General features: G+C 41.3%; 1 protein-coding gene across 5 annotated transcripts in view; it reads left to right on the top strand.

Annotated features, from left to right (window-relative positions):
• Positions 1–14,133: 14,133 nt before the first annotated feature.
• The window catches only part of LOC131221102 (DNA polymerase eta), a 55,100-nt gene continuing 44,718 nt past the window's right edge, over positions 14,134–24,515 (top strand). For 4 of the 5 annotated variants that reach the window (XM_058216216.1, XM_058216215.1, XM_058216213.1 and 1 more), the window contains exon 1: positions 14,134–14,301. In XM_058216216.1, the coding sequence (XP_058072199.1) occupies positions 14,226–14,301 (76 nt within the window). In that variant the 5' untranslated portion in view covers positions 14,134–14,225. The remainder of the gene's footprint in view (positions 14,302–24,515) is intronic. The other variant, XM_058216214.1, reaches the window with a different exon arrangement.

Here is a 24,515-nt window from a genome sequence, read left to right as displayed (position 1 = left end):
GATACCAAGTCGAATCGAGTTCAATACGATTCGGATCGGGTCAATGAGTCATCAGGCTGGCTGGCCAGGCATTTGAAAAAACCGAGTTGGCCTGGATACACCACAGCGGGCTCGGGCCACTCTGAGCCATCCATTTGATGTTTTATATGGGCTAGGTGGATGGATGGGTAGAGGAGATAGAGGGGAGGAGGAGGAGGAGAAGGAGCTTAAAATCGAGTCGGACGACGGACGAGTGATATTGTGTCGTGTGCGGACGAGTGGAGGAGAGAGAAAGGAGGAGGAGGACAGGTACTGTTGTGCAGCTGTGCCGGAGTAGGGGGCTCCGGGATCAAGTTCGGTGCAGCGGAGCGACTGCTAGGGTTAGGGTAGAGAGAATGGGGTTATTTTTGTTAGGTTTATATAGTACCCAATAACCAAATCGAGTCGGGTTTCAAATCAGGCCGAGTCCGACCGGATCGGGTTTTGATTCGAGTCAGGTCGAGTTACTATATAACTCGAATTCGACTCGGTCGGGTTTCTAATCGGGATAGAGTTATTCGATCCGAACTCAACTATATCATTCGGTTTGGGTCGAGTTGGATCTGATCGAGTCGGATGAGTCGGATCCACCGAGTCGAATCGGGTCCTTCCCAGCTCTAATTGCGGTTTGTTCTTTTTGCTAATTTGGTCACTTGATAAGTGAGAGCGTGCCTAAATTGAATTTGCGGTTCAATTCAAACCGAACAACTATGACCCCAAGCGCAGAGATAAACAGATACGTAATATATAACCGAGATCGAATGAGAACAGTCATGTATTCTATCGATCACTAGTGTGTAAATAGGATTAGGTGATATTCATATGGTAGAGTCCATCCTATGATGATGGGTTAAACATTTGCCTTACATAAGAAATGACTTTTCAGTACAGATAAAATAGAAATAAGAAATTAATCATTACAATCGGTCACAAAGAACAGCTAAGAAATACCTATTTTGAATGGAGAGCTGAATCTAGCATATGAGCGTAAACCCAAATTACAGCTAATACTACCAACTACTTGATTAATGTTACGAGTTACACTAAGAGATGTTAACAACAAGCAAAAAATAAATTATTACACTATAAAACATAATTGATTTGCATAAAATGATAAAGTGATTATACTAATAAATGTAAATGACGAATAATTGAAAGATAATATTGAGTGTTGATTGGATTGGTATGAGACATAGTCTTTTTATTGAATTCATCTATTATTTATAAGCTTACCCCAACCATCTAGATGTTTCTCACATTTTTATGGTTGCTATAATCGTTTAACACCACATAACCTTCTTTGCTTCTACTCCTGCCATTTGTCCTGTTTATATCTAATAACCTAGTCCAACTCACTCAAATACATCTGATTATTCATGGCCCAACCTTACCTGACCCAAATGTGCTCAACTCAAACCCAACCTAAGGACCTTCATAACCCAACCCAATCCAACTTGAACTCGTGTTGGGCCAATTGATGTTCATGTCTTCAGGTTGACCCAAACCCAAGTTGCAGTCCAAGCCCGGGTTGAGTCGAGTTTTCATGTTTTTGAACTAGTTTAGTACTAAGCTAATTCTATATGCTTTCTTAATTTTGAAAGGTTTAGACTTCAAATCATTCTTGATTTCGGTTGTAAAAGGTATTAATACAGGAGTTTTCCTTAACTCATCATTCCTTTGGCTAGATTTCCACAGGCTTCTATTTCTAGACTTAAATTAACGTTGCCATTTCTATTCCCCAAATCACTTTTATTGAATTTTCTATGCCACCAATGCCAATCTACTAGATTTCAATATGAGGATCTGTTTGGATGACAATTAAGATTTGAAACTGTTTTCTGGAACATATATTATATCATAGTTAATGGTAGACATAATTTTTTTTTAAAAATAGATGATGCTTAAGCTCCGTTTGGTGGCTGCTGCTTAAAAATGATTTCATCTTATTTTAATAAAAAGTAATTATGTGTTAAAGATATAAATTACGAGTTATCAAAATTATTTTTAATTCTTACTGAATGTTAACTAAAATGAGATGAATTCATTTCTTTTAGGAACAGCCAAACACGGTCTAATTAATATGTACATTTAAAGAGGTTTTAAGTTTGTAGTTTGTTTTAAGGAGCCGATTGCCCGTGACCCAGGCACAGTAGAGATGTCCGTGACAAATCTACTCGGTTCATCTGTTTTGAAAGACAAGAATAAGATAGGATTCTAAAATTCAGGAAGATCCAAAACTCATGTGGGCCATACCACACAACACAGTGGGGGTTGAACGCCTAGTGATGACAGAAGTTTTGTATCATGATGATATTTGTTATTACAGTTTATCTAAGTGGTAATAATTATATGAACAGTTTGGATGGCATATAAACATTATGGTCAACTCCAGGAAGGTTTCAACGGTGGAAATTGTTGTTCCCACTATTTTGTTGGTGTGGCCCACATGAGTTTTGGATCTTCCTGATTTTTAGATTACTGCCTTATTTTGTTCTCTTTCAAAATAGATGGATGGAGTGGAGTTGCCACAGACATCTTTGTGGATCCTACACAGCCCCGGCAGAGTCACGGGCAATCCACTCTAATGATTAGGGCTATTAATGCACGGGCTAGGACTGGGCTTGGGCTTGGGCTAGTGTATCAAGCCCAAAGTCCAGCTAAAGCTTAAAATTTAAGCTTGTTTCTAAATTGGGTTAGGCTCGGATTGGATCATATCCAATAGCCTGTCAACCTGGCCGTCCCATGAGGGCCTGTTTGGGAGCGTGGATTTGGAACCCCTTGGATTCAGAACTGCCTAGTTTTGAAACCCCCTGGATTTGAAAGCCTCCTATTGTGTTTGGCACCCACCATTGGGAATCAATTTTAATATGAAAGTATATATGCATGGTAGATTTATAGGAGTTTGAATTTAATTACTAAATCAACTTTAATATCTCTAATTAGTGATATTGTAATGTTCGACACAATGGTTGTAATAAGCCCACTGAAATATATGCTTTGCCCAAAAATGATGAAATTCCAAGTCTCAGATGGACCTAAGCACAATATTATGTCCGAGTGAGTAACCAATGATTTTTAACTGTTGATTTGCATGAACAATGTTTGGACCATTGATCATAATATTAAAGTAATTATAGTGATGCAATTGATAATCTAACTGTTTTGGTATATCATTAGTGGGCCATGTGCCCAATAGAATAATAGTCCAGTGACACATATACTATGCATGCAACTCTTGGAAGGATTTTAGATGCAATTCGAGCTCTCATCATGGATTTCAAATCCCCTCTTTGAGGCGATTTGAAACTCCCAATTACTTTATGCTGCAAAACAACCGTGGGATTTGAAATCCCCCCAAATCATAGTGCCAAACGGCCCATTAAGATTTACAAGGGTAGTTTTGTAATGTACACGAACCAATCCTCGAGCTCAAGCTCAAGCCCAGAGCAACATTTTGGCCTAGTCTTGGGCTAGACTATTTGGGCTTATTATGGGCATGGGCCTGAACTGGGCCTATGTTGATCATACAGGCTGGGCATGGATAGCTTGGCCTGGCCCTAATTTGGCCCGTTAACACCCCTAGCTATGCCTCCTAGTAATCACTTTGATGGAATTGTGGTAGCCATCTATTAATGGATAGAAACTGAACGGATTGAATGCATCGGAAAAGGGTGTTCATTAATCTTGATCATCCACCACGTGTAACGCCCTGAAAATCGGGGGTCGAGCAGGTACCCAACTCCCGAGTTCCAACGCATCACTTATGCAACATAGATAATGATGATTTAATGTTGTCCATGTTAGTGCATAAAACATGAATGAGATTAAACTAAATCAGCAAATCATACTCCAGGGACATTTGAATTTACGCAAGCGGAAGACTGTGATAAGGGTATAAAATGTCTAGACCATTGTAGGTCCCCAAAGTATGAACGCATTGCCAGGTCAAATAGTTACAAGTATTGTTTCAAAATACAAAATATCAAAAAGTGATGGTCCACTACAAGTATAAGCCCTGAAGCCCCGTCGATCAGAACGGATTATAGAAACCCGCCAAAATACTGCATATATGAGTGTAACGTCTCGAAAAAATCCGTACAAGAACCCGAGTACCACCTCATACAGAAATCACCCAGGATCAAAACCTTTAGAAATTAGGTTAATGTTAGCAAGTGCTAAACTAGAGTGCTTATGAAATTAACACTAATCACTTTAAATATGATCTGTAAGACCCAAACCGTGCAGTATCATTGACGCTACATTACCCTGAAATCTAAAATCCATCCCTAAACTCGGTTGCTCTCGGGAGCACACCGAAACTCCGTATCGGACCTAGACCGCACGTCAAAAGTCCGATTACCTCGAAACTATACGGATATGACCGCATTACTGGACTTGACAACCCCCTCAGAAATCAAGTCCTAACTGTGTTTAGAAATGCACAACTTGAGCCTGGAGCAAAGTGTGTGAGAAACGTAAAAATATTTAGAAATAAAATTCGAATTTAAGTAATCTGAGTCATGTCGCTTGCGGGCCAAATATAAGGATTCAGACCGTCAGAATCTGACCCAAATACACCCTCGGATCAGGAGAAATGTCCCACATATGTCAGTGTACTTATGACCCTGATTAAGTGACCGTGACCGTTGAACTGAAACTAGTCCTCCACGGCTAATCTACAAACCCGATCAGAATGAAAACTCAGCCTGACTTAGATCCATGGTCAGGGAGCTCAAGTCCGACCACACGTGGAAAAGGGGCCACTAGAAGTGCTCCGTTGGACCGGAACAGTCCGTATTTGGATATAACCTAAGTATACCTTGGCCCTGGGGCCATTCTCATCAGACCTGGGCCTATATAAGGACCTTAAACCCTCTCCCTCTCACCCTATACGAATTTGAGAAACCCTAGGAGAGAGATAAGAGAAAAGAGAAGGGAAAAGAGAGAAAGTGAGAGTAAGAGTTGGAGATTCTTCCTGGGATCCGATCCCGCTACTCCATGCACTTAACCGCCATTCCTGTATCGCTATACAGGCGACTCCGACTCCGTACTTAGGTAAGAAAATCTATCCCTAACTTGTCTTAGGGTTTCCGACTAGCATAATAGATGAATTAGTTAACTTATTCCCTGTTATAAGTTATTGTGGTGTCGTAAACAAGACTTAACTTTTAAGACTGAGTTCGCTACGAGTCTACCGGCGAAAAGTGCGGACTATAAATGTTTAGGTTATGGTTTTCAAGGCTTTCAATGTCAGTTAATGATTTATGACTGACTTGAATTGCTATCACATGCTTAGACATGTTATTCCCGTACTTTACACATATATGTGAACTATGTTGAATATTGTGTATTCTTGTGTTTGTTGAAATGTTTGTATGTGTATGGATTCTGGATATGAATTTGTCATGATTAACTGTTGTAGACATATGGTTGAAGTATATGTGACAATTCCTTAGTAAAAGGATTTGTCCTAATACGTGCTATCACCAACATACGTCGTGTATGTTGGAATATGTAGTCTAAGTGTTTGTAGAAATGTCTGAATGAACAAGTGTGTAATAAATTGTACGTTATATGGGCATTGAGAAGAGATTCTCAACTATCTTAACGATGTGTATGATTTCCTCCACGTAACTTACATTCTTTATCTGTTTTACTTAGGGACTACATATGTGTGAATTCATGTTTAAGTTAAAATCCATCAAATGCTCATATGCTAGTATGATTGGAATTGTTGATTCATTACTTTTCTGATTTGCTTGTATGATTTTCTGTTATAATTGAATGTGTTTGGGACTATGGAATAGTCCAGGCAATCGGTAACAGGCACTGAATAGGTGGCTGAGGTTGTTTCACCACATAGGACGTGATCGATAAATCCGAGCCGTACTTGGGATGTTGGCAGTGGTTAGGCTACACGGAGTTCTTACGCACTCTATGTCGATCAACTCAATGTGCGCTCGTACTAGTCGAGCTCGTCAAGTAACCCGATTGACCCGATGTATGTTCACCATGTATGGACGCTACTGCTTGAATCTAAGGTACCAAACTCACCAGTGAAAACCCTTTTAAACCTTGGTACCTCGATCTGCTAAGACTCATGAGCCGGGCATGGTAGTATGGGACACCGTAGTCGAGCTGTCGGCCTACGCTGGGGTGACGAGCCTCCCCGCAGTGACCAGTGAGCAACCCAGAATCGTGAGCTGAATACGGTGGTATGGGACACTGTATTCGAGCTGTCGGCCTACACTGATAAGGTGATGAGCCCTTTGTAGTGACCTCGAGCGTACGCTAAGACTGTGTAGAGGCGACAAGCCCTTACGTAGCAACAGGAGTACACTGGGCCTGCACTGATAAGGTGACGAGCCCTTTGCAATAACCTAGAACCGTAAGATCGTATGAGATTTACTAGGATTGACGACCCTAGATTAGATCATCGTTTGGGAATTGATATAAGGGAGGTACCTTAGCTTCCCAATCATGCTGTATGAAAATGACTAATAAGAACTTGGTAATCACGTTCATGCACCGTATTGCATGTGCCATTTGGCATTAGGTAGAGCATTGAGGAAGTGACTGACATGCACAACCGTTAGATGAAGATCGCTGAGGGAATGCAGGCGAGGGCATGCATCATTTATTCATACCATTCCTGCATTAATCAGAGTACTTAGGGATGTTCGACTGTATTGCTTTATCATTACTGCTTGACTGAATTGATAACATGTTAACCTTTGCTTTATTGTTCCACTGAGTTGATCACTCACTCCCATGTTACGGGACGGTGTCTTAAACACCAACCAAACCCTGTTGTAGGTTCAGATGATGGCATAGCCTGTGAGGCGGAGCCGGACTTTGAGGATGATGAGGATGCATTCTCATACATGCAGTATTCAGGCGGGTTCTCGTAAACCTTTCTGAATCATCGGGGCTTCAGGGTTATATTTGTAGTGGACTATTACACTTTTAACATTTTGTATTTTGAAACAATACATGTAATTATTGACCTGGTAGAGCAAACATACTTTAGGGACATATACTGATTGTATAATGATACATATTCGTTTCAGTCTTCCGCTTGCGCATTATAACTGTCCTTGGATTATGTTTTGCTGATTTGGCTTAATTTTATTCATGTTTTATGCAGTAATACAGACAACATTTAATCGTCATTAAATATGTTGCATAAGTGACGCGTTGGAACTCGGGAGTTGGACTTCGACTCGACCCCCGATTTTCAGGGCGTTACAATGAGTATGTCTCCTCATCATCCTCAAAGTCTGGCTCCACTTCGTAAGCATCGCCATCATCTGAAACAAAAACAGGGTTTGGTTGGTGTTTAAAACATTGTCCCGTAATGTGGGAGTGAGTGATCAACTCAGTTGAACAATAAAGTAAAGGTTAACATGTTATCAATTCAGTCAAGTAGTAATGATAACGCAATACAACAATCGGGTCCTAAGTACTCTCATTAATGCAAGAATGATATGAAATAATGATGCATGCCCTCGCCTGCACTCCCTCTGCGATCTTCATCTCAGGGTCGCGGCATGTCAGTCACTTCCTCAGTGCTCTACCTAACGCCAAACGACACATGCAATACGGTGCATGAGCGTGATTACCAAGTTCTTATTAGGCCTTTTCATACAGCAGGATTGGAAAATTAAGGTACCTCCCTTGTATCATTTACCCGAACAATGATCCATCTAGGGTCGTCAATCCTAGTTAATTACATACGATAGGCAAGTTCAGGTTATTACCACCAACGCCCTACCAACTGGTAGTCTATTTTCGAAGGCTCGTCACCAACCCAACTAGGGACCACAGCCAGGCTGTGCCGGGGTAAGCCTAGTTTACACTTTAGTTGCTACGGAAAGGTTCGTCGCCTCAATACAATCTTAGAGTATGCTCAAGGTTACTACAAAGGGTTCGTCACCTGATCAGTGTAGGCCAACAGCTCGAATACAGTGTCCCATACCACCGTATTCGGTTCATGAGTTTAGGTTACTCACTGGTCACTACGGGGAGGCTCGTCACCCCAGTGTAGGCCGACAGCACGACCACGGTGTCTCATACCACCATGTCCGGCTCATGAGTCTTAGCGGACGAGGTACCAAGGTTAACAGGGTTTTCACTGGTAAGTTTGGTACTTTAGGTTCAAGCAGTAGCGTTCATATATGATGAATATAGATCGGGCCAATCGGGTTACTTAACGAGCTTGACTAGTACGAGCGTACGTCGAGCCGATCAACATGGAGCGCAAGAGCATTCCGTGTGGCCTAACCACTGTCGACAAGCAGCGTATAACTCGGATTCATCGAACTTGTCCAACATGACGAGACTAGTTCGACCACTCAATCGGAACCATTGCCGATTGCTTGGACTAAATAGTAGTCCCAATCACAATCAAATGCAGCAGGTAATTACATGTGATAGCCATAACAATATTGAGCAAGCAATTCAAACATTTCAGTCATTTGAGCATTTTTTTTTTATGAAACACAAGATGAACATATTATCACACATATACATCTCATACATAAATCACATAGTTGGATTTAAATTACATGAAGGAATTTTATTCATATAGTTAAGGTAGCTGAGAATCTTATCTCAACACCCTTATAAAGTACAATTCATCAAACACTTGCTCATTCAGACATTTTATCAAACACTTAGGCTACATATTTCAGCATACATGATATAACTTAGTTATAACACATATTAGGGCAAATCCTTTCACATAAGAGTTGTCATACCTATAACAATTACGTATTTAAGATTATTAGTCATGGCAAGCACAAATTGAAATTTCATATTCGTTTAAACATTTCAACAAACACATGAAATGCATAGTTAGTAAACATAGTTCATACACATGTGATATATGAAAAACATCGCATCTAAGGGTATATGGTGGCAATCAAGTCAGTCATAAACCATTACTAATATTGAAAGCCATGAAAATCATAACCTAAACGTTTATAGTCTGCACCTTTCACCGGTAGACTCGTAACGAACTCAGTTTAAACACAAAGTTTTTTTCTACGGCACAACGGCAACCTATAGCATGAAATAGGTTAGATATTTCATCACTGACGCTATTGGAAACCCTTAAACAGATTAGAGTTAGGTTTTCTTACCCAAGTACGAAGTTGGAATTGCCGGAAAAGCGATACAGCTGTGGTGGTTAAGCACGTGGAGTGATGGGATTAAATCCCAGGAAGAAACACTGACTCTCTCTCTCTCACTTTCTCTCTTTTTCCTTCTCTTTTCTCTCTTCTCCCTCGTAGGGTTTTTCAAATTCATATGAAATGAGAGAGAGAGGATTTAAGTCTTTATATAGGCCCATGACTGATGGAAATGGCCCCAGGGCCAAGGTATACTTAGGTTATATCCAAAGGGCGTCTGTTTCAGTCCAACGGAGCACTTCTAATAGCTCTTCTTCTGCGTGCGGTCGGACTTAAGCTCTCTGACATTGGATCTAAGTCAAGCTAAGTTTTTAGTCCAATCGGATTTATAGATCGACCGTGGTGGACCAGTTTTAGTTCAACGGTCACCGGCGCTCGATCAGGGCCACTAGTGTATTGACATGTATTGAAAATTTTTCCTGATCCGAAGGTGTAATTGGGTCAGGTTCTGACGGTCTGAATCCTTATATTTGGACCTGCAAGTGAACGACTCAGTTTACTTAAGCTTAGATTTATTTTTTAAAGATATTCATGTTTCTCATACACTTCGCTCCGGACTCAAGTTGTGTATTTTGGGACACTATCTAGACTTGATTTCTGAGATGGTTCTTGAGTCCAACAAGGTGGTCATAACCGTATAGTTTCGCAGTAATCGGACTTTTGATGCGCGGTCCAGGTCCGATACGGAGTTCGGTGTGCTCCCGAGAGCAACCAGGTTTAGAGATTGATCCTAAATTTCAGGGTAATGTAGCGTCAATGATTCTATTCTTTTTGGGTCTTGCGGTTCGTATTTAAAGTGATTAAAGCTAATTTCACAGATAATCTAGTTTGACGCTTAGCTAATTCTCGTCTAATTTTTAAAGGATTTGGTTCTTAGTGATTTCCACCGGATGTGGTACTCGGGTCTTTATACGGATTTTTCCGGGGCGTTACACCACGTGACCCCATATTTGATGGTCTACCACATACAAAAATCAGTTTTGACAAATGATCTTGGGGGTAAGAAAATGAGTATTCTCAGTCCATGTGAAAGAAAAAAGTCCCAGTAGTTTATCTAGACAGCCCATAAGGTGGGACCTACCTTTCATTGAGCCACTTTGATCAAGCGACCAAAAACTGTACTTGAGGAAAGGCCAACACATGCATATTGGTGTATGCCAACCTGATCAACTCTTGCCCTGGGTGTGTGGTGAGTCAGTGAGCTGAAACAGCCTACAAAAACCTCAGGCTGGTCTGCTAGCCAGGTGTAATTGCAAGTTGGTTGAATCAAGGGTAGTGATGGGCTGGGCAAGGGCCTGCCCCCTAGACTTAGTGGGCTACGTGATGAAGTTGATTACTGTCTTCCTTAAGAGGATAACTACTCCAAAACCACAGAACTTTTACAAACTTTACCTCGAATCCACGGGAGAAAATAATAAAATAGAAATAAATTCTATAAATTCAAAAATTGATTGATAACTGATTAAAACAAAATTTACAACCCTTAAAATAATGATACCAAACTTTGGAAGAATTCGGAATCAAACTCCAACTCATACTCCCTAAAATTTGGTGACTTACTTAAACAACTATTTATAGATGGTGATGACCATTCCATTAGACTTCATGGTTTTCGCCCAAAAATAGTAAGTGTCCTATTTGGCTTAACCATGTTATTCTCCTAATATTTATAAACACTTTTCATGTTAGACACAACTCATAAATTTCAAAAGATGAAGAGTTATAATCAAACTAAAACTTACTATAAATAGTAAAAATGAAAATAAAATAAAATTTCGACCGTCGATTTGGTGGAATCTCACGAGTTCGGCATGAGCAACCCAACATAGTGGGGTTGGGTTGCTAAAGTAGCTTTTCCTACCCAAAATCATATATGGTACGTTGAATAATTCATTTGGGTTTGCAAGATGCGCTTGTTTCAAGGTTTTGACGGTTTGGATCACTTCCAAATCAATTGGGCCTTCTCTGGTCCATCTTGGACATGAAAGTTTCTGCGACCTGCTCTACATTAGGATAGGTCTAAGTCTAAAATTTAGGCCCAATGCTCAGGTGGGCCAAGATATGCAAATGGTGGATAGCCCACCCAACTCGTTGGCCCCATCCAATCAAGTGAACTATTGTTATAATGGTTTAAAGCTACTTCCAAGTAGATAAACACTTTAAAAACAGTCAATGGATTATGGCCATTGCTTAAGGTGGTGTTTGGCACAAGGAATTAGATGGTATTAAGTGGGATGGAATTACTCTTTTTCTGGTGGATTTCTCTTAATGCCATTGGAGTGATCCCATTTACTTTGGTGTTTGGATCATGTAGGATGAATGACTTAAATACATGTGTTTGATTCATGTAGTGTTTGGTTGGACATGGAAAACAACCAACAATCTTGAAAGTAGTAGGGGTGCACATCGAACCGGTAGAACTGGATCGGAACTGATCAAATGGTTTGGTTTGGTTCGGTTCTAGAGTGCACTGGTTCCAGTTCCAGTTCCAAAAAATAAAGAACTGTTTTATACGGTTCGGTTCCAGTTTAGGGGTATGTAGAATTGAACCGAACCGTGGAATCGAACCTAGAACCGAACTTGGAAGTGAACCAGGAACCAAACTTAAGGTTTTTTTTTTATTTTATTGTTTTTTATTTTCATTTTTTAACCTTAAGTTGTTCATGCATAACATTGCAATTGGGCTGGATTTTAAAAAGCCTGGAACACTCCACGTCTCACAAATCGCTGCCCTTCTGCTATTGCATGTGCCACATCCAATTTTTAATGCACGACATTTCAATTGGGCTAGATTTTAAAAAGCGCAGGACTGCGGAACCAATTTGGTTTTCATGGTTCGATTTCGGTTCGGTTAACAGTTCGGTTTCGGTTTCGAAAAACCCATAACCGTATGGAACGGTTCGGTTCCGAAAATCCCAGAACCGTATGAAACAGTTTGGTTCCAATTTCTCCCCAAAACCGGACTGAACCGAACCGACTCGTGAGCACCCCTATCGAAAACCATGTTTCAAAACCACACTGGGAAGTAAGGTCGGGCACACCTTGATGTTTATGAGTAATCCACCCTGTCCATCCGTTTTGTGAGATCATTTTAGTACATGTTACCAAAATTCAAGCGGATCCAAAAATAAAGTGGGCCATACGAGAGGAAACAATTGGGAAAGAATTTCTTACTGTTGAAACCTTCACGAGCTCCACCTTGATGTTTTATATGCAATCCCAACCGTTTATAAGGTCATTCCTGTCAGGATGAACTAACAACACAGAAAACCTTAGTGTGATATAAAACTTTTGTGGCCATATAAATGTTTCAAGGGTGGTCAATCAATCCCTATTGTTTTCTCTCGTGTGGCTCACTTGAGTTTTAAATCTATCTCATTTTTTGTCACATGCCCTAAAATGATCTTTTAAAATAGGTGGACAGAATAAATTCCTCACAAATATCAAGGTGGGCCCCACCTCCTTTTCTAACGTGAGAACTTCCCGCCTAAAAGCTTTTTAAGAGGAAATTCCATACATTTTAGAAATCCTGTTTTAGCTAAAATGATTGTGGAAAGCCCTCCCTACTCTATACACAGGACCCAATGTCAGAGACCAACTATGAACTAAACAAGGGATGATTTTTCTCGCCACGGGATTTGAAGTCCCATCCCACTTAATTCCAGCTAATCACAGGGGCCGAACAGGCCCTAACGGATTAGGGCCGAGCTAGGGTTCACCCGGTCTAGGCTAATGTCCACCTGACCCGGCTTGGCCCATTACCACCCTACGGTGAGTTTCTTTTAACCATCCATTCCGTTGTCAAATGTGGCCGTCAGATGAGAGGAAATCCTTGATTTATGATATAGAGTATCTGCACGGTGGGCCCACCTGATGAGCGGTTTGGATCCTGCACGTGCGCACGTCCTGTGGCAACAGCCAAGTTCACTGGCTAATGCAGTCGCTAGGCAGCAGTCTACGTGAATTTGCACACGTGTCTTACGTATACCTTAGCGGGACCTGTCCAAATGGTTAGGTCCGAATGCTGACCGATCAAGTCCGGACATCCTTGCTGATGAAACGATTCTAACCATCCAATTTCACGCATTTAATTGAGACTGCAAACATTTCAGTGGCAACCTTCCATTCAACATCCACCAATTGGATGGCTAGGATCGTTTGGTTCATATAAGTTGCAGGATGTGGTCCATCCACTCCCTGGGCTAAGACTCCTATGATAGTTCACAACCATTTAAAAAATGAACATATCCATACCATCACCGTGATCAAGCAATCCTAACCATCTAATTGATGGCTATCAAATGAATGGTTAAAAGTAAAATAGTGAGTGGTCCAAATTCAAATGGAAAAAATTAGACGGTTAGCGTGATCTTCTCTTTGCTCCATCTACGGTTGTGCCTGAGATTTCGCCCTTGGTTTTATTGGACGCGGATTACATACGGTACTCTGTGGGCCCCATAATGATGTACATGTTTCATCCACTCCGTTCATCCATTTTTAAATATCATTTTAGGATAATAAGGTAAAAATTAGATTGATATAAATCTAATTTGGACCACAAGATAGGAAAATAGTGGGGATTGTATGCCCACCATTAAAAACTTCCTAACGCCCACTGCAATGTTTAATTGCCATCAAACCAGTTGATTAGGTTACAGATATCTGGAAAGGAAAAAAAAAATATCAGCTTAATGCGAGACTTTTATGGCTCCCAGGAAGTTTCTAATGGTGGGCGTTCAATCACCACTGTTTCATTTGGTGTAGTCCACCTGATCTAGGATCTGCCTAATTTTGGGATCCTGTCCGAAAATGATATGGAAAAATGAATGGACGGCGTGGATATAACACATCCATCATGGTGGCGTCCACAGAGCACCGTCCAGTAGCGACTCGTCACTGGCGGTGTCAGTAAGCAATCCGCGTCCGTTTTTCGTAGAGAGGGAGGGAGAGAGACAGACAGAGAGCGTCTTCTGGAGAGTTTCTTCCAGAGAGAGAGAGAGAGAGAGAGAGAGAGAGATGCCAATAGCCAGACCGGAGCCTCAAGAAGCTCGCGTCATTGCCCACATCGACTTGGATTGCTTCTACGTACAAGGTTTCCTCTCTCTCTCTCTCTCTCTCTCTCTCTCTCTGATTTTATTCTATTTTGTTATTATTATTATGTTTTTGGTGTTGTCTGGAAAATTGATGGTAAAAACATGTTCACAGAGAAACTTTAATTTCAATGGTAAATTCATAACATGAAATTTGGATTGAATAGCCACAAACCCTTTTTGAGCATTGCAAATTAAAATCATGTTTTGATCCTCGGCGCCAGCTATGGGTCCCCAATTCAGTATGTGCTCGTGAGGTCTGAGCTGTTCATCAGGTGAGGCCCACTGTATGTATGTGCGGTGCCCTGAAATGTCCTGTCATCAGGTGGGCAACACTTGCATCTTGGATGTTGGCTGCTTTCTGGTTCTTTTTAGCTGGCCATTTCTTCTTAGGCATGTTGCCCACCTTATGACTTAGTGACATGAGTATAGAGGTGAGGCACTGCACAAGAGCTTTGCGGACCACCAGATGGATGGCCTGGATCTCGCACACAGCTGCCACATTGACATGCATGGGGGGAGTCGGTTTGGACACATTTCTCGCATAGTCTATAAAATCTCTCATTTCACAATGATAACTTTCGAAGACTTGCGAAGGGGAAACAAAGCTAAGATTTCTATATTGGATACATTCATCATCATCATGTTCAATTGAGAATACGGCTCTTGATAGAGTGAAATGACTGAACAGGATTCGTGTAGCGAACCCCATAAGATGAGGATTTGATGATGATGATAGCTGCTCTCGTGCTGATATGAGGTGCCTTTTAAATGGTACATTTGCTAGCCTTGTGTGATTGGTTGCCCACTAGATATTAACCTTCCTCCTTAACGTGGGCTCTTGGAAGGGAGTTGGTAGAGAGGTTCATGAGCCTCACATTGACACCATTCACGTGGCAACACGATAATGCAGGCTGATCTGGGCCCACAATCATGGGCCAAGCTCAGGCTTATTAAGCCCAAGTCCAAGCCCTAGCTCCACAGCTGGCCCATCAATAGGAGGCCTAAGCTTCCTATTTAGGTAGTTAGCTAGCAAAATCAATTAGCTAGCTATGCAATAATTAATCAATCAATCATTTTTCTTAATTGCATTCTTATTCCTTCTTTATTGCTTTTTCGTTTTTGTAATAAGCCATTGGTTGTCAAGATCTACACCCCTTGAATTTTGACACAAGGCTTTGACATGGCCCCATTTCCATGTTTCCCAATCCCCTATGTTCCAACTCAAGATGATCATTGGGACACCGATGTTGCCCTTCTGCCCCTAATTGCTACTTTGGATCGGTTGCCCACCTTGTTATTGACTGAGGATTCGAGTCGCATTAAGTCTCTTTGCCTCGATAACAACCTTCTTAGAGGAATCTTAGTTCCCATATATCCACGATGCTCAAAGAAATGATGAACAACCATTGTGTTATCGTCGGAAGCTTTAAAAGAATTCAAGAGACCAAGCTGCAGGTTGTTGATTGGCAAACCATGGATTCTCTGTGGGGCATAAAAACAAAGGAGTTTGTTTATCTCGAGACGATGGGCTTTTTGGGGGATATTCTTGTGGCTCGGAACTCTTCCATTTGGCATAAAGAAGACTTCTGGTGTGGTGAGTTTTTTATTTCAGTTTTCTTGGTCAATATCTCTTCCAGCTTCAAGTGGCTATTTAGCTCTATTGATGGCCCATGTAAAGTAGCAAAGAGATTATAGTTTTGGGATGAACTGAAGGGTCCATCTGCCAGATGGTACCTTCTCTGGTTCTTAGGAGGGGATTTCAATGTGACGCGATTCTCGTATGAAAAATCTCGGGTTTCTCGTATTTCTACAAGCACACATAACTTCTCCACTTGGATTCATGACTCTGAGCTACTGGATCTTCCTATATCCGGAGCCAAATTCACTTGGTCTAATAGGTTGAGTAATCTCATAATGTTGCGGCTGGACAGGTTCCTTGTTAATCTGGAATGGCTAGAGAAGTTTCCTTTGGTGCATGCGACATGTCTTCTGAGAACTACATCCGATCACAAACCCATATCCCTTCAAGTCCAATCGGATAGTTGGGGGCCCAAACCCTTCAGGTTTGAGTTAATGCGGTTGGAATATAAAGGATTCTTTGATATGGTGGCTAATTGGTGGCACTCATTTCTAGTGATAAAGTTGGTTGGTTTTAAATTGCATAAGAAACTAGAACTTCTTAAAAGCAATATGACGTGTTAGGAGAGGGAGATGGTTGAAGTGTTAGGAGGGAGGTAGCCTTTCATCTGAGGAAGCCGAGAAGAGATCGTCCCAATCGTCATCGTATACTAATTATCTTAAACATGAAGAGATGAAGTGGAGATAGAGATCGAGGGCTACTTGGTTAAAAGAAAGCAACAAAAATACGAAATTCTTTCACGATGTAACTTCGACTAGAGCCTGTAACAATAGGATCATCTCCGTAGTGTTGGACAATATCCGTATTGAGAAGAAGGACCAGGTTTGTGATGCCATCATCGACTTCTATACTATGCTTCTCTCGAAAGAACAATGGAATCGCCCAACCTTCGATTATCTCCATTTTGACAACATCTCGAAAGATTTGGCCAATTGGTTAGAGAGACCTGTTACTGACGAGGAAGTTAAGGTAGAGGTGGACAGCTTGGGTAAAGAGAAGGCTCCTGGGCTTGACAGGTTTCCCCTTATTTTTTTTCCATAATTTTTGGAGTATGCTAAAGGACAATGTCTTGACTTCCATAAAGGAGTTCTTGGAGGAAGGGTTGCTCGCTTCAAAATTGGGTGCCTCCTTCATTGCACCGATTCCTAAGCTAGAAGGGGCCAATGAGTTGAAGGATTTTAGACCAATCAGTTTGATATGGAGCCTGTATAATATATTGTCCAAGATTCTTGCATCTCGTTTGCATTCTGTCCTTGATCAAGTCATCTCCCCCAATTAGGTCGCCTTGGTGGGAGAATGTCAGATGTTAGACTTAGTCCTTGTAGCTCATGAATGCATCGACTTGTGGTTCAGGGCCAAGGAATCTCGAATTATCTATAAGTTGAATGTGGAGAAAGCTTATGACCATGTTGATGTGAGAATTCTTAGACTACAATGTTGGGTAGGCATGCAAGGAAAAATGGAGAAGATGGGTTCAGAGTTGTGTTCATTCTCCATCTTTTTCAGTGTTGGTGAATGACTCCCCAAAAGTTTTTTTTTAAAAACCGTTAAGGGGGCTCAGGCAAGAAAGCCCTCCTTCTCCACATATCTTCCTAGTTATTGAGGAAGCTTTTGAGTCGTATGCTCTCCAAAGCCAGTCAGGGTTGTTTAGGGGCTTTAGGGTGGGCAAAATGGGGGATCGGGTTTCCCATCTCTAGTTCGCTGATGACAACATCATTTTCTGTGAAGCTAACCTTTTATGATTGAAGACTTGCATAAAGTGGTTTTGTGCTGTCTGGGCTCAAGATCAATGTGGGGAAGTGCAAGATGTTGGGCATTCATTTATCTAAAGAAGAAATTGTGTATCTGGCCTCTATATTTGGATGTAAGGACGATGCTTTTTCCTCTTAATATTTGGGTCTTTCTCTTTGCATCAGTAAGCCTGCCAAGCATCTATGGGACAAGGTGATCTAGAGAATTGACAGTAAGGTCTCTAAGTGGAATGACCCGTATCTATCGCTTGGTGGTCGTATCACTCTCATCAAGAATGCCTTCACTAATATGCCATTGTACTTGTCTTTATTCAAGTGCCCTCAATCCATTGTTGACAAATTAGATAAGATGAGGTGAGACTTCTTATGGGAAGGAGCGGAAGAAGGCAAAAAATTCCACCTGTTGAAATGGGAGGAGGTGTGCAAATTAGTGGAGGTAAGCAGGGAGGGCCTACGTCTTTTGGGTCCTATGAATATTGCTTTGCTTGGTAAATGGCTTTGTTGGTTTGGGTCGGAAGAAGGGAGTTTTTGGCGTGAGATTATAATTAGAAAATATGGCCTCTAAGAGCAGGGTTGGGAGACCAGACGCTCATCCTTAGACAAAGCCTCCTTCATTTGGAAATCTGTTTATGCTATTATAGTCTTTTCACAAGGGATCTCTTCTGTGGGGGATGGATCCGGGTTCATATTTTGGAAAGATGAGTTGTTCATGATGCAGGACATGAAATTCAGATATGATGTGCAAGATTTCAGGCTTAAGATCACGTTAGTTCAGAAACAATTACACAAATTCCATATCCCACATAAAAGTCCAAACATTCAATTAAAGGGGAATCTGCACGGGTCTAGGCCTACACAGGCTAGGACTGGATCAATAAAATTATAGACCAAACGATGCTCAAAGGGAAATAGAAATCAACCACACATGCATAAGAATCAGTCCTTAATCCAAGGGATTCCCCAATTTCAATTCAAGGAACCCTAGGGTGAGAAAATGGGCAAATAAATTAAGGATAATGCAATCTAGGGTTAGGGTTTATGAAAAACTGGTATGAGAGGGTAAAATAAGAAGAAAACCTGAACCAGAAGACAGTTCCCGCGAGCGGACAACAATAATGGCCCAGACGCACATGTGTGTGATCACGACCGCACGTGTGGGGCCCACTATTCAGAAAAAAGGCCACCTTGGCCCTGGTCGGCCAGGGATGGACTCCAAAACTCCCAAATCTCAGCTCGATCTGATGCACGGTTTGTGCGTGGTGCTCCACAGAAGTTTCAGCCCTCCTGCAGGGCCAGATTTTGGAAATCTGCTGTAGAGAGAAAAACGGCTGCAACTATTGATGGATTTGCAGATGGAATGCTTGTAAGAGAAGAGAAATATGGATGGAAGAAGGTGAGGACGAATCGGGATAGATGTGGCTTCGCACCACGGTAGTTAGCCCTTCGAAGAAGGGAGGGTTTTGCTCCTAATTAGGTTTTCATAACTCGGAAAGAAGCAAGAAAATGCAGCAATTTTTATTAATCTTCATTGAATCAAAAGAACTACAAGGGGTGCCTATTTATAAGAAAACCCTATACCTCAAAACTTGCGCCGTGTGCGCAACCTATTACTTGGCGATGAAGTAAACTAAAATAAAAACCAAACAAAGAAATCTAAAACGTTCATGATGTTCTTAATAATATAAATAAGCAAGACTTAAAATATGAGATCAATCCGACTAGTGGGCCACGATCATGAGATTCCATGGTGGACTTTTCTTAATTGTTGGGCCCACTCTTTTGAATCAAAACTTCGTCTCCTAACTAGGAGGCCCTCCATGGACTTCGTCATCGATTCAGATCGACGGTGGGGTCCTCCTGGCGTACGTGCGTAGGGGGCGGCGTGCGTGCGCGTGATGTCCCCATCAGTTCGACAACTCTTTGCTCTATACTCTTTACTTGTCCAATCTTGCCTCCAACAATAGCCTAAAGGTGGCTGAATGCTTTTCCTCTTTCATGTCTCTTGTCTCGTGGCTTCCCCCTTGTAGAAGAGCGTTGTCGGACGTCGAATTGGACGAGTATGATAATCTTTTGGGTTGTTTGCAACATCTTCTACCTTTAGGCAATATGGACTCCTTGGTGTGGAAGGGTCATAGTTCGGGCAATTCTTGATGAAGTCTTTCTATAAGCTTCTCACGAGGGATGTTTTGGCTACTCAAGAAGAGTTTGCGTATCATTTCTGGTTCTATGGGGTGCCCCCGAAGGTTGCAGCTTTCACTTGGTTGGTGGGCAAAAAAAAAGGTTCTGAGTATTGATAACCAACAAAGGAGATCCATGATTATCCCAAATATGTGTAGGCCGTGTTGAATAGATGTAGAATCCAATGATCACTTATTCATCGTTTGTCCTTTCTCATCCACATCTTGGGATTTTTTCCCCGGGGAAGTTTGGGGAAGCATGGGTTACGCCAGGAACAGTTAGAGAGATTCTATGGGCCTGACATGGGGGGTACAGAGGGAAGATAGATCGTCAAAGTTGGTTGTTGACATTGCCGGCTGTGTGGTGGATGATTTGGGGAGAAAGGGACAATCTTTGTTTTCAGAATTTGTCTCGGTTAGTTGAGGTGATTATCGCGTCAGTTACGTTTTCAGTTTCTCAGTGGGAAACTCTTTTGAGTAATTGTTAAGTTTAGGTTTTGTCCCTCGGAGGTGTTTTTGTATTTTTTTTTTCTTGCTTCTTGCAAGTTTTCTAATAAAAAATTTTCAACCTTAAGAAAAAAATTGGGTGTTAATAACATTATGAATTTTCCTTATATGTATTTATCAAAACTTATGTAAGTGGTCTAGCATGAGTAGTATTAAGTAGATTGTTTCTTTCTACTTTGTGTGTGATTCTTGTGCTTAGCTTAGATGTGCCTACATTTGGGCAGATCCTTCCCATTAGCTATTTGCACCACATAGTCCCATCGGTATTCTCCCAACCCAACTATTAAATGCACTCCCTAAAGGGCGAGCAAGCAAAGTAGGGTCATGGAGGTATAGGCAAACCACCAAGTACCTAGCACCCACTCACATGGAAGGTCATGCTTGAGTGGTTGGCTGCTCAAAATAGGAGGGAACCCACCAATACATGATTGCCTACATGACTCAGGTGCCAACACGCCGACACGGTTAGTTTCCCTTGCACCATAGCCCAACTATTTTGTGCAACCAATAAAGAGGAAGTTATGGACAGTTGATTTTTAGAGTATACACTATATAGGGCTAGTCAAGCCTATGAGCATAAATTGTAATTACTAGACTCAAAAGGCGGAGTGTTGTTATAAGGATGAGTTTCCTCATATTGGGTAATAATCACTAACACCCAAGTTGGCAACAATCAACCAAAAAAGTGAAAAGGACATATTCAAGTGGTTGGCTGTAGGTAACCTTTTTGCAAAATACCATTCACAAGAAATCATGCCCAATATTGAATTGTAGAAAAACTATTGAGCATTATACTCTTCAAACAATTAAGACCTCCAGTGTAAACCCCTTAAGGGCGTCTGGGATAAGGTGATTGAACATTTTTAGAAGAAGCTTTCGCAATGGAAGACCAAAACTTTGTTTTTAAGAGGGAGGATTACTCTCATCAAGGTGAAGATGTCAATTTTTCCGGTATACTTTGTCCCTTTTCAAATGTCCAAAATCTATTATCAAGAGGCTAGAGAAAATGAGGAGAGTTTTCCTGTGGAAGGGAGTGGAGGATAAGCAAAAGTTTCAGCTTATGAAGTGGGACGAGGTTTGCAAGCCGTGGGATTAAGGGGGTGCCGGTTTGAGGCGTTTCGAGAAAATCAACAAGGCCTTGTTAGGTAAAATGGGTTTGGAGGTTTGGGGTGGCAGAAGGGTCCTTATGGAGGGAGGTAGTTGGTAGGAAGTATGGGGTAGATGTTGGGGGTTGGTGGCTTGCTCTTCTTCTCTTTATAGGTCTTCCTCGCTATGGAAAGGGGTACCATGGATTAGGAGTAAGGTTTGGGAAGGCATTCGATTCTCTTTAGGCGACGGGCGAAGGATCAATTTTTGGGATGATATTTGGGTGGGAGATCGGAATTTGAGGGAGGCGTTCCCAATGGTAGCTAAGGTGGCATTAGGGGTGGGGATCTTAGGCGAGGAGCAAGGTGTTCTGTATCTGTTACGATACGCTCGTACAGGCCGATTCGTATAGGTAATGGCTATGACTGTTATGCGATACGGGGGTGAAACGTGGCAGTTAGTTTTTTGGGACTATATTGGTCATTATGGTGGCCGTTACATCCTCCCCCCCTCCCCCCCCCCCCCCCCCACTTTTTTACTTTTCTTATTTCAAAAACTCTCCTAGATTATTCTACAATAGATTTCGACCACTCGTACTATAGTTTTTAATATTAAAATCAATCACAGATTGAAATGATTTGAGCAAATAGAAGCTCCGATGGCCTTTTTTTTTTTTTTTTTTTCAAAAAATAGAAAAAGTAGTATTTATGCAATTTTTCTTATTTCTAGTTTTAATACTTGATTGTGATGTGTAAACATTAGATACATATAATCATGTTCACATATTCACTAGACAGCTCGATACAACACTCTCACCAAAGAGGTTACACTATCATAAACATGTTCAAAACAAAAAATGAATACATATTTGGAACATTTACATTATTCTTGGTCTCTTCGGAGACATCCAATAAAAATTTACATTATTCTTGATTTTGTAAATATTTTTTCAGAATTTTTCGGGCAAAAGAAAATTTTCAACCATGACGGTGGTCGTAACAGTCGTTACGCCCTTGCATCGGCCGTTACAGCCAATACCCGTATCGGTAATGGTGGTGACCGTTATGGCCACCGTTACCGATACAAAATACCTTGGCGAGGAGGTGGTATGCGTTCCGCTGTGTAGGAATATGGGTGATTTAGAGGTTGAGGATTTGGTGGACATGTTGTCCTTCCTTGCTATCGTGAGACCGGTGTTTTCCAAATCGGATTCGATGGTGTGGTTCATAGAGAGATCAAGTAAATTCTCGGTCAAATCCTTATATAGTCTGTTGGAGGGAGGTTATTCGAGTGATGGAATAAGTCCGTCGGTGTATGTTTGGCGCTATGGATCACCTTCCTAGGTGGCGGCCTTTGCTTGGTTAGTAGGGTGTGGCAAGATTCTGACAATCGACAACCTCAGGAAAAAGGAAGATGATCCTCCCAAATGTCCACGTGATATGCTTTTAAGATGAGAAGTCGGTGGATCACCTTTTCATCCATTGTGTGTTTGTTAGGCAGATGTGGTATAAGTTCTTCATCCTTTTTGGTGTTTCGTGGGTCTCACCATGTTCCATCGGCGGGTTCTTCCTCTCGTGGCATGAAGGTTTGAATTCGCTTGCGGGTCGAAAAGTTTGGCATCTTGCGTTGTTGGCTGGTCTTTGGTTTCTATGGAGGGAATGGAACAATAGTAAGGTATTCCGTAACGGTAACGATGGCCGTAACGGCCACCACTGTTCCCTTTACAATACGGGGCATAACGGCTGTTACGGTCTCTCTAGGGCCGTAACGGCCATTGCGGTCTCTCTTTTTATTTTTTATTTATTGAAAAACCCTCGAAAAACCTATATCTGCCCCATAGTGTTGATTAAAAAGTATGAAAAACATGTGTTTGTTCTGTAATAGACCATTAAGGGGCTATTATGGTCTTTATAGGGGATGTGACGTGCCGTTAACAACAATTACAGGTCATTTTTTTCCATAACGGCTGTTACGACTATTACGACCCCGTAACGTGTAACGGTTGCCACCGTTACCTTTACGTAACGGCCTTTATGGCACACCATGAACAATAGATGTTTTAGAAACCAATCGAGCCTTGTAGAGGAAGATTTTCAGCTTGTGAAGAGGAATGTAATAGATTGGGCTGTGGCTTCGAAGGCCGTAGCTTGATTTCTGGAAAGTTGGGCTGTCCTGTAAAGGGCCTTTGGGTCGTCATATAGTTTTTCTTTTCTCGTGTTGTTTGTTTCTGCTTTTTTTGGCTTTGGCCATTTTTCGTTAATAAATTTTCTCATCATTCAAAAAAAAAAAAGAAAAAAAAAAAAAGTCCTCCAGATGCAATGCCTAGACAAGATTACTAGGCATGAATATATTGAATACCTTTAAAGAAGAATTTTGGAAACGACTTTTTCCTTTTTAATTTTTTAATTTTTTAAAGAGGAAGAGAGTAGATTGCGAAACCTACAAGTCAGTTTTGGAGGATGTGTTTATTCGTAGAGGTCTCTGGAACATAGGAGGTTATAGGAATGGGATCGTTATGTCCAATCCCCTAGTTTCCTCGACTTTTGGTGGGGAATTCTCTTGCTGCACTTGCGTGGGGGATTCAGGGTCTGCTGAGGTTTGAAGTCATTTGTTAAGCAGTTTAAAGTGATAGACTTCTTACACTTGGTCACCTCTTAACTCAGACAACATTTTTGAATGCTTGTTTTATGCCCAAGGTTTTGTAGGGTTATTAAATAATCTATTCCTGCTCTGCAAGGAGGCATGGCAGTGTCTTTTGTTTCAATCATCTTCACTTGAGAACTGGTAACGGCAACAATATTTTGCTCTGTGAAGATTTATGGTGCATGAATGTTACTCGTGGAGAGATATTTGAAGATTTATTCCAGATTGCTGATGATAAAAGTGGTCCAGTGAGGATTTTTTTTTTTTTTTCAAGTGCATTGAGAGGAAAATTGTATGGTGCCTCTCTTTTGTTGGGATTTAAAAGAAGGGGAAATAGACAGTTTTTTGCAGCTGCTATCTACTTTACAGAATGTTTATGTTCCTCTGTCTGCCGTCGATAGAAGCGTATG

The sequence above is a fragment of the Magnolia sinica genome, chromosome 12 (genome assembly GCF_029962835.1).
Source record: "Magnolia sinica isolate HGM2019 chromosome 12, MsV1, whole genome shotgun sequence".
NCBI lineage: Eukaryota > Viridiplantae > Streptophyta > Magnoliopsida > Magnoliales > Magnoliaceae > Magnolia > Magnolia sinica.
This window is presented reverse-complemented; position numbering and strand designations above follow the sequence as displayed.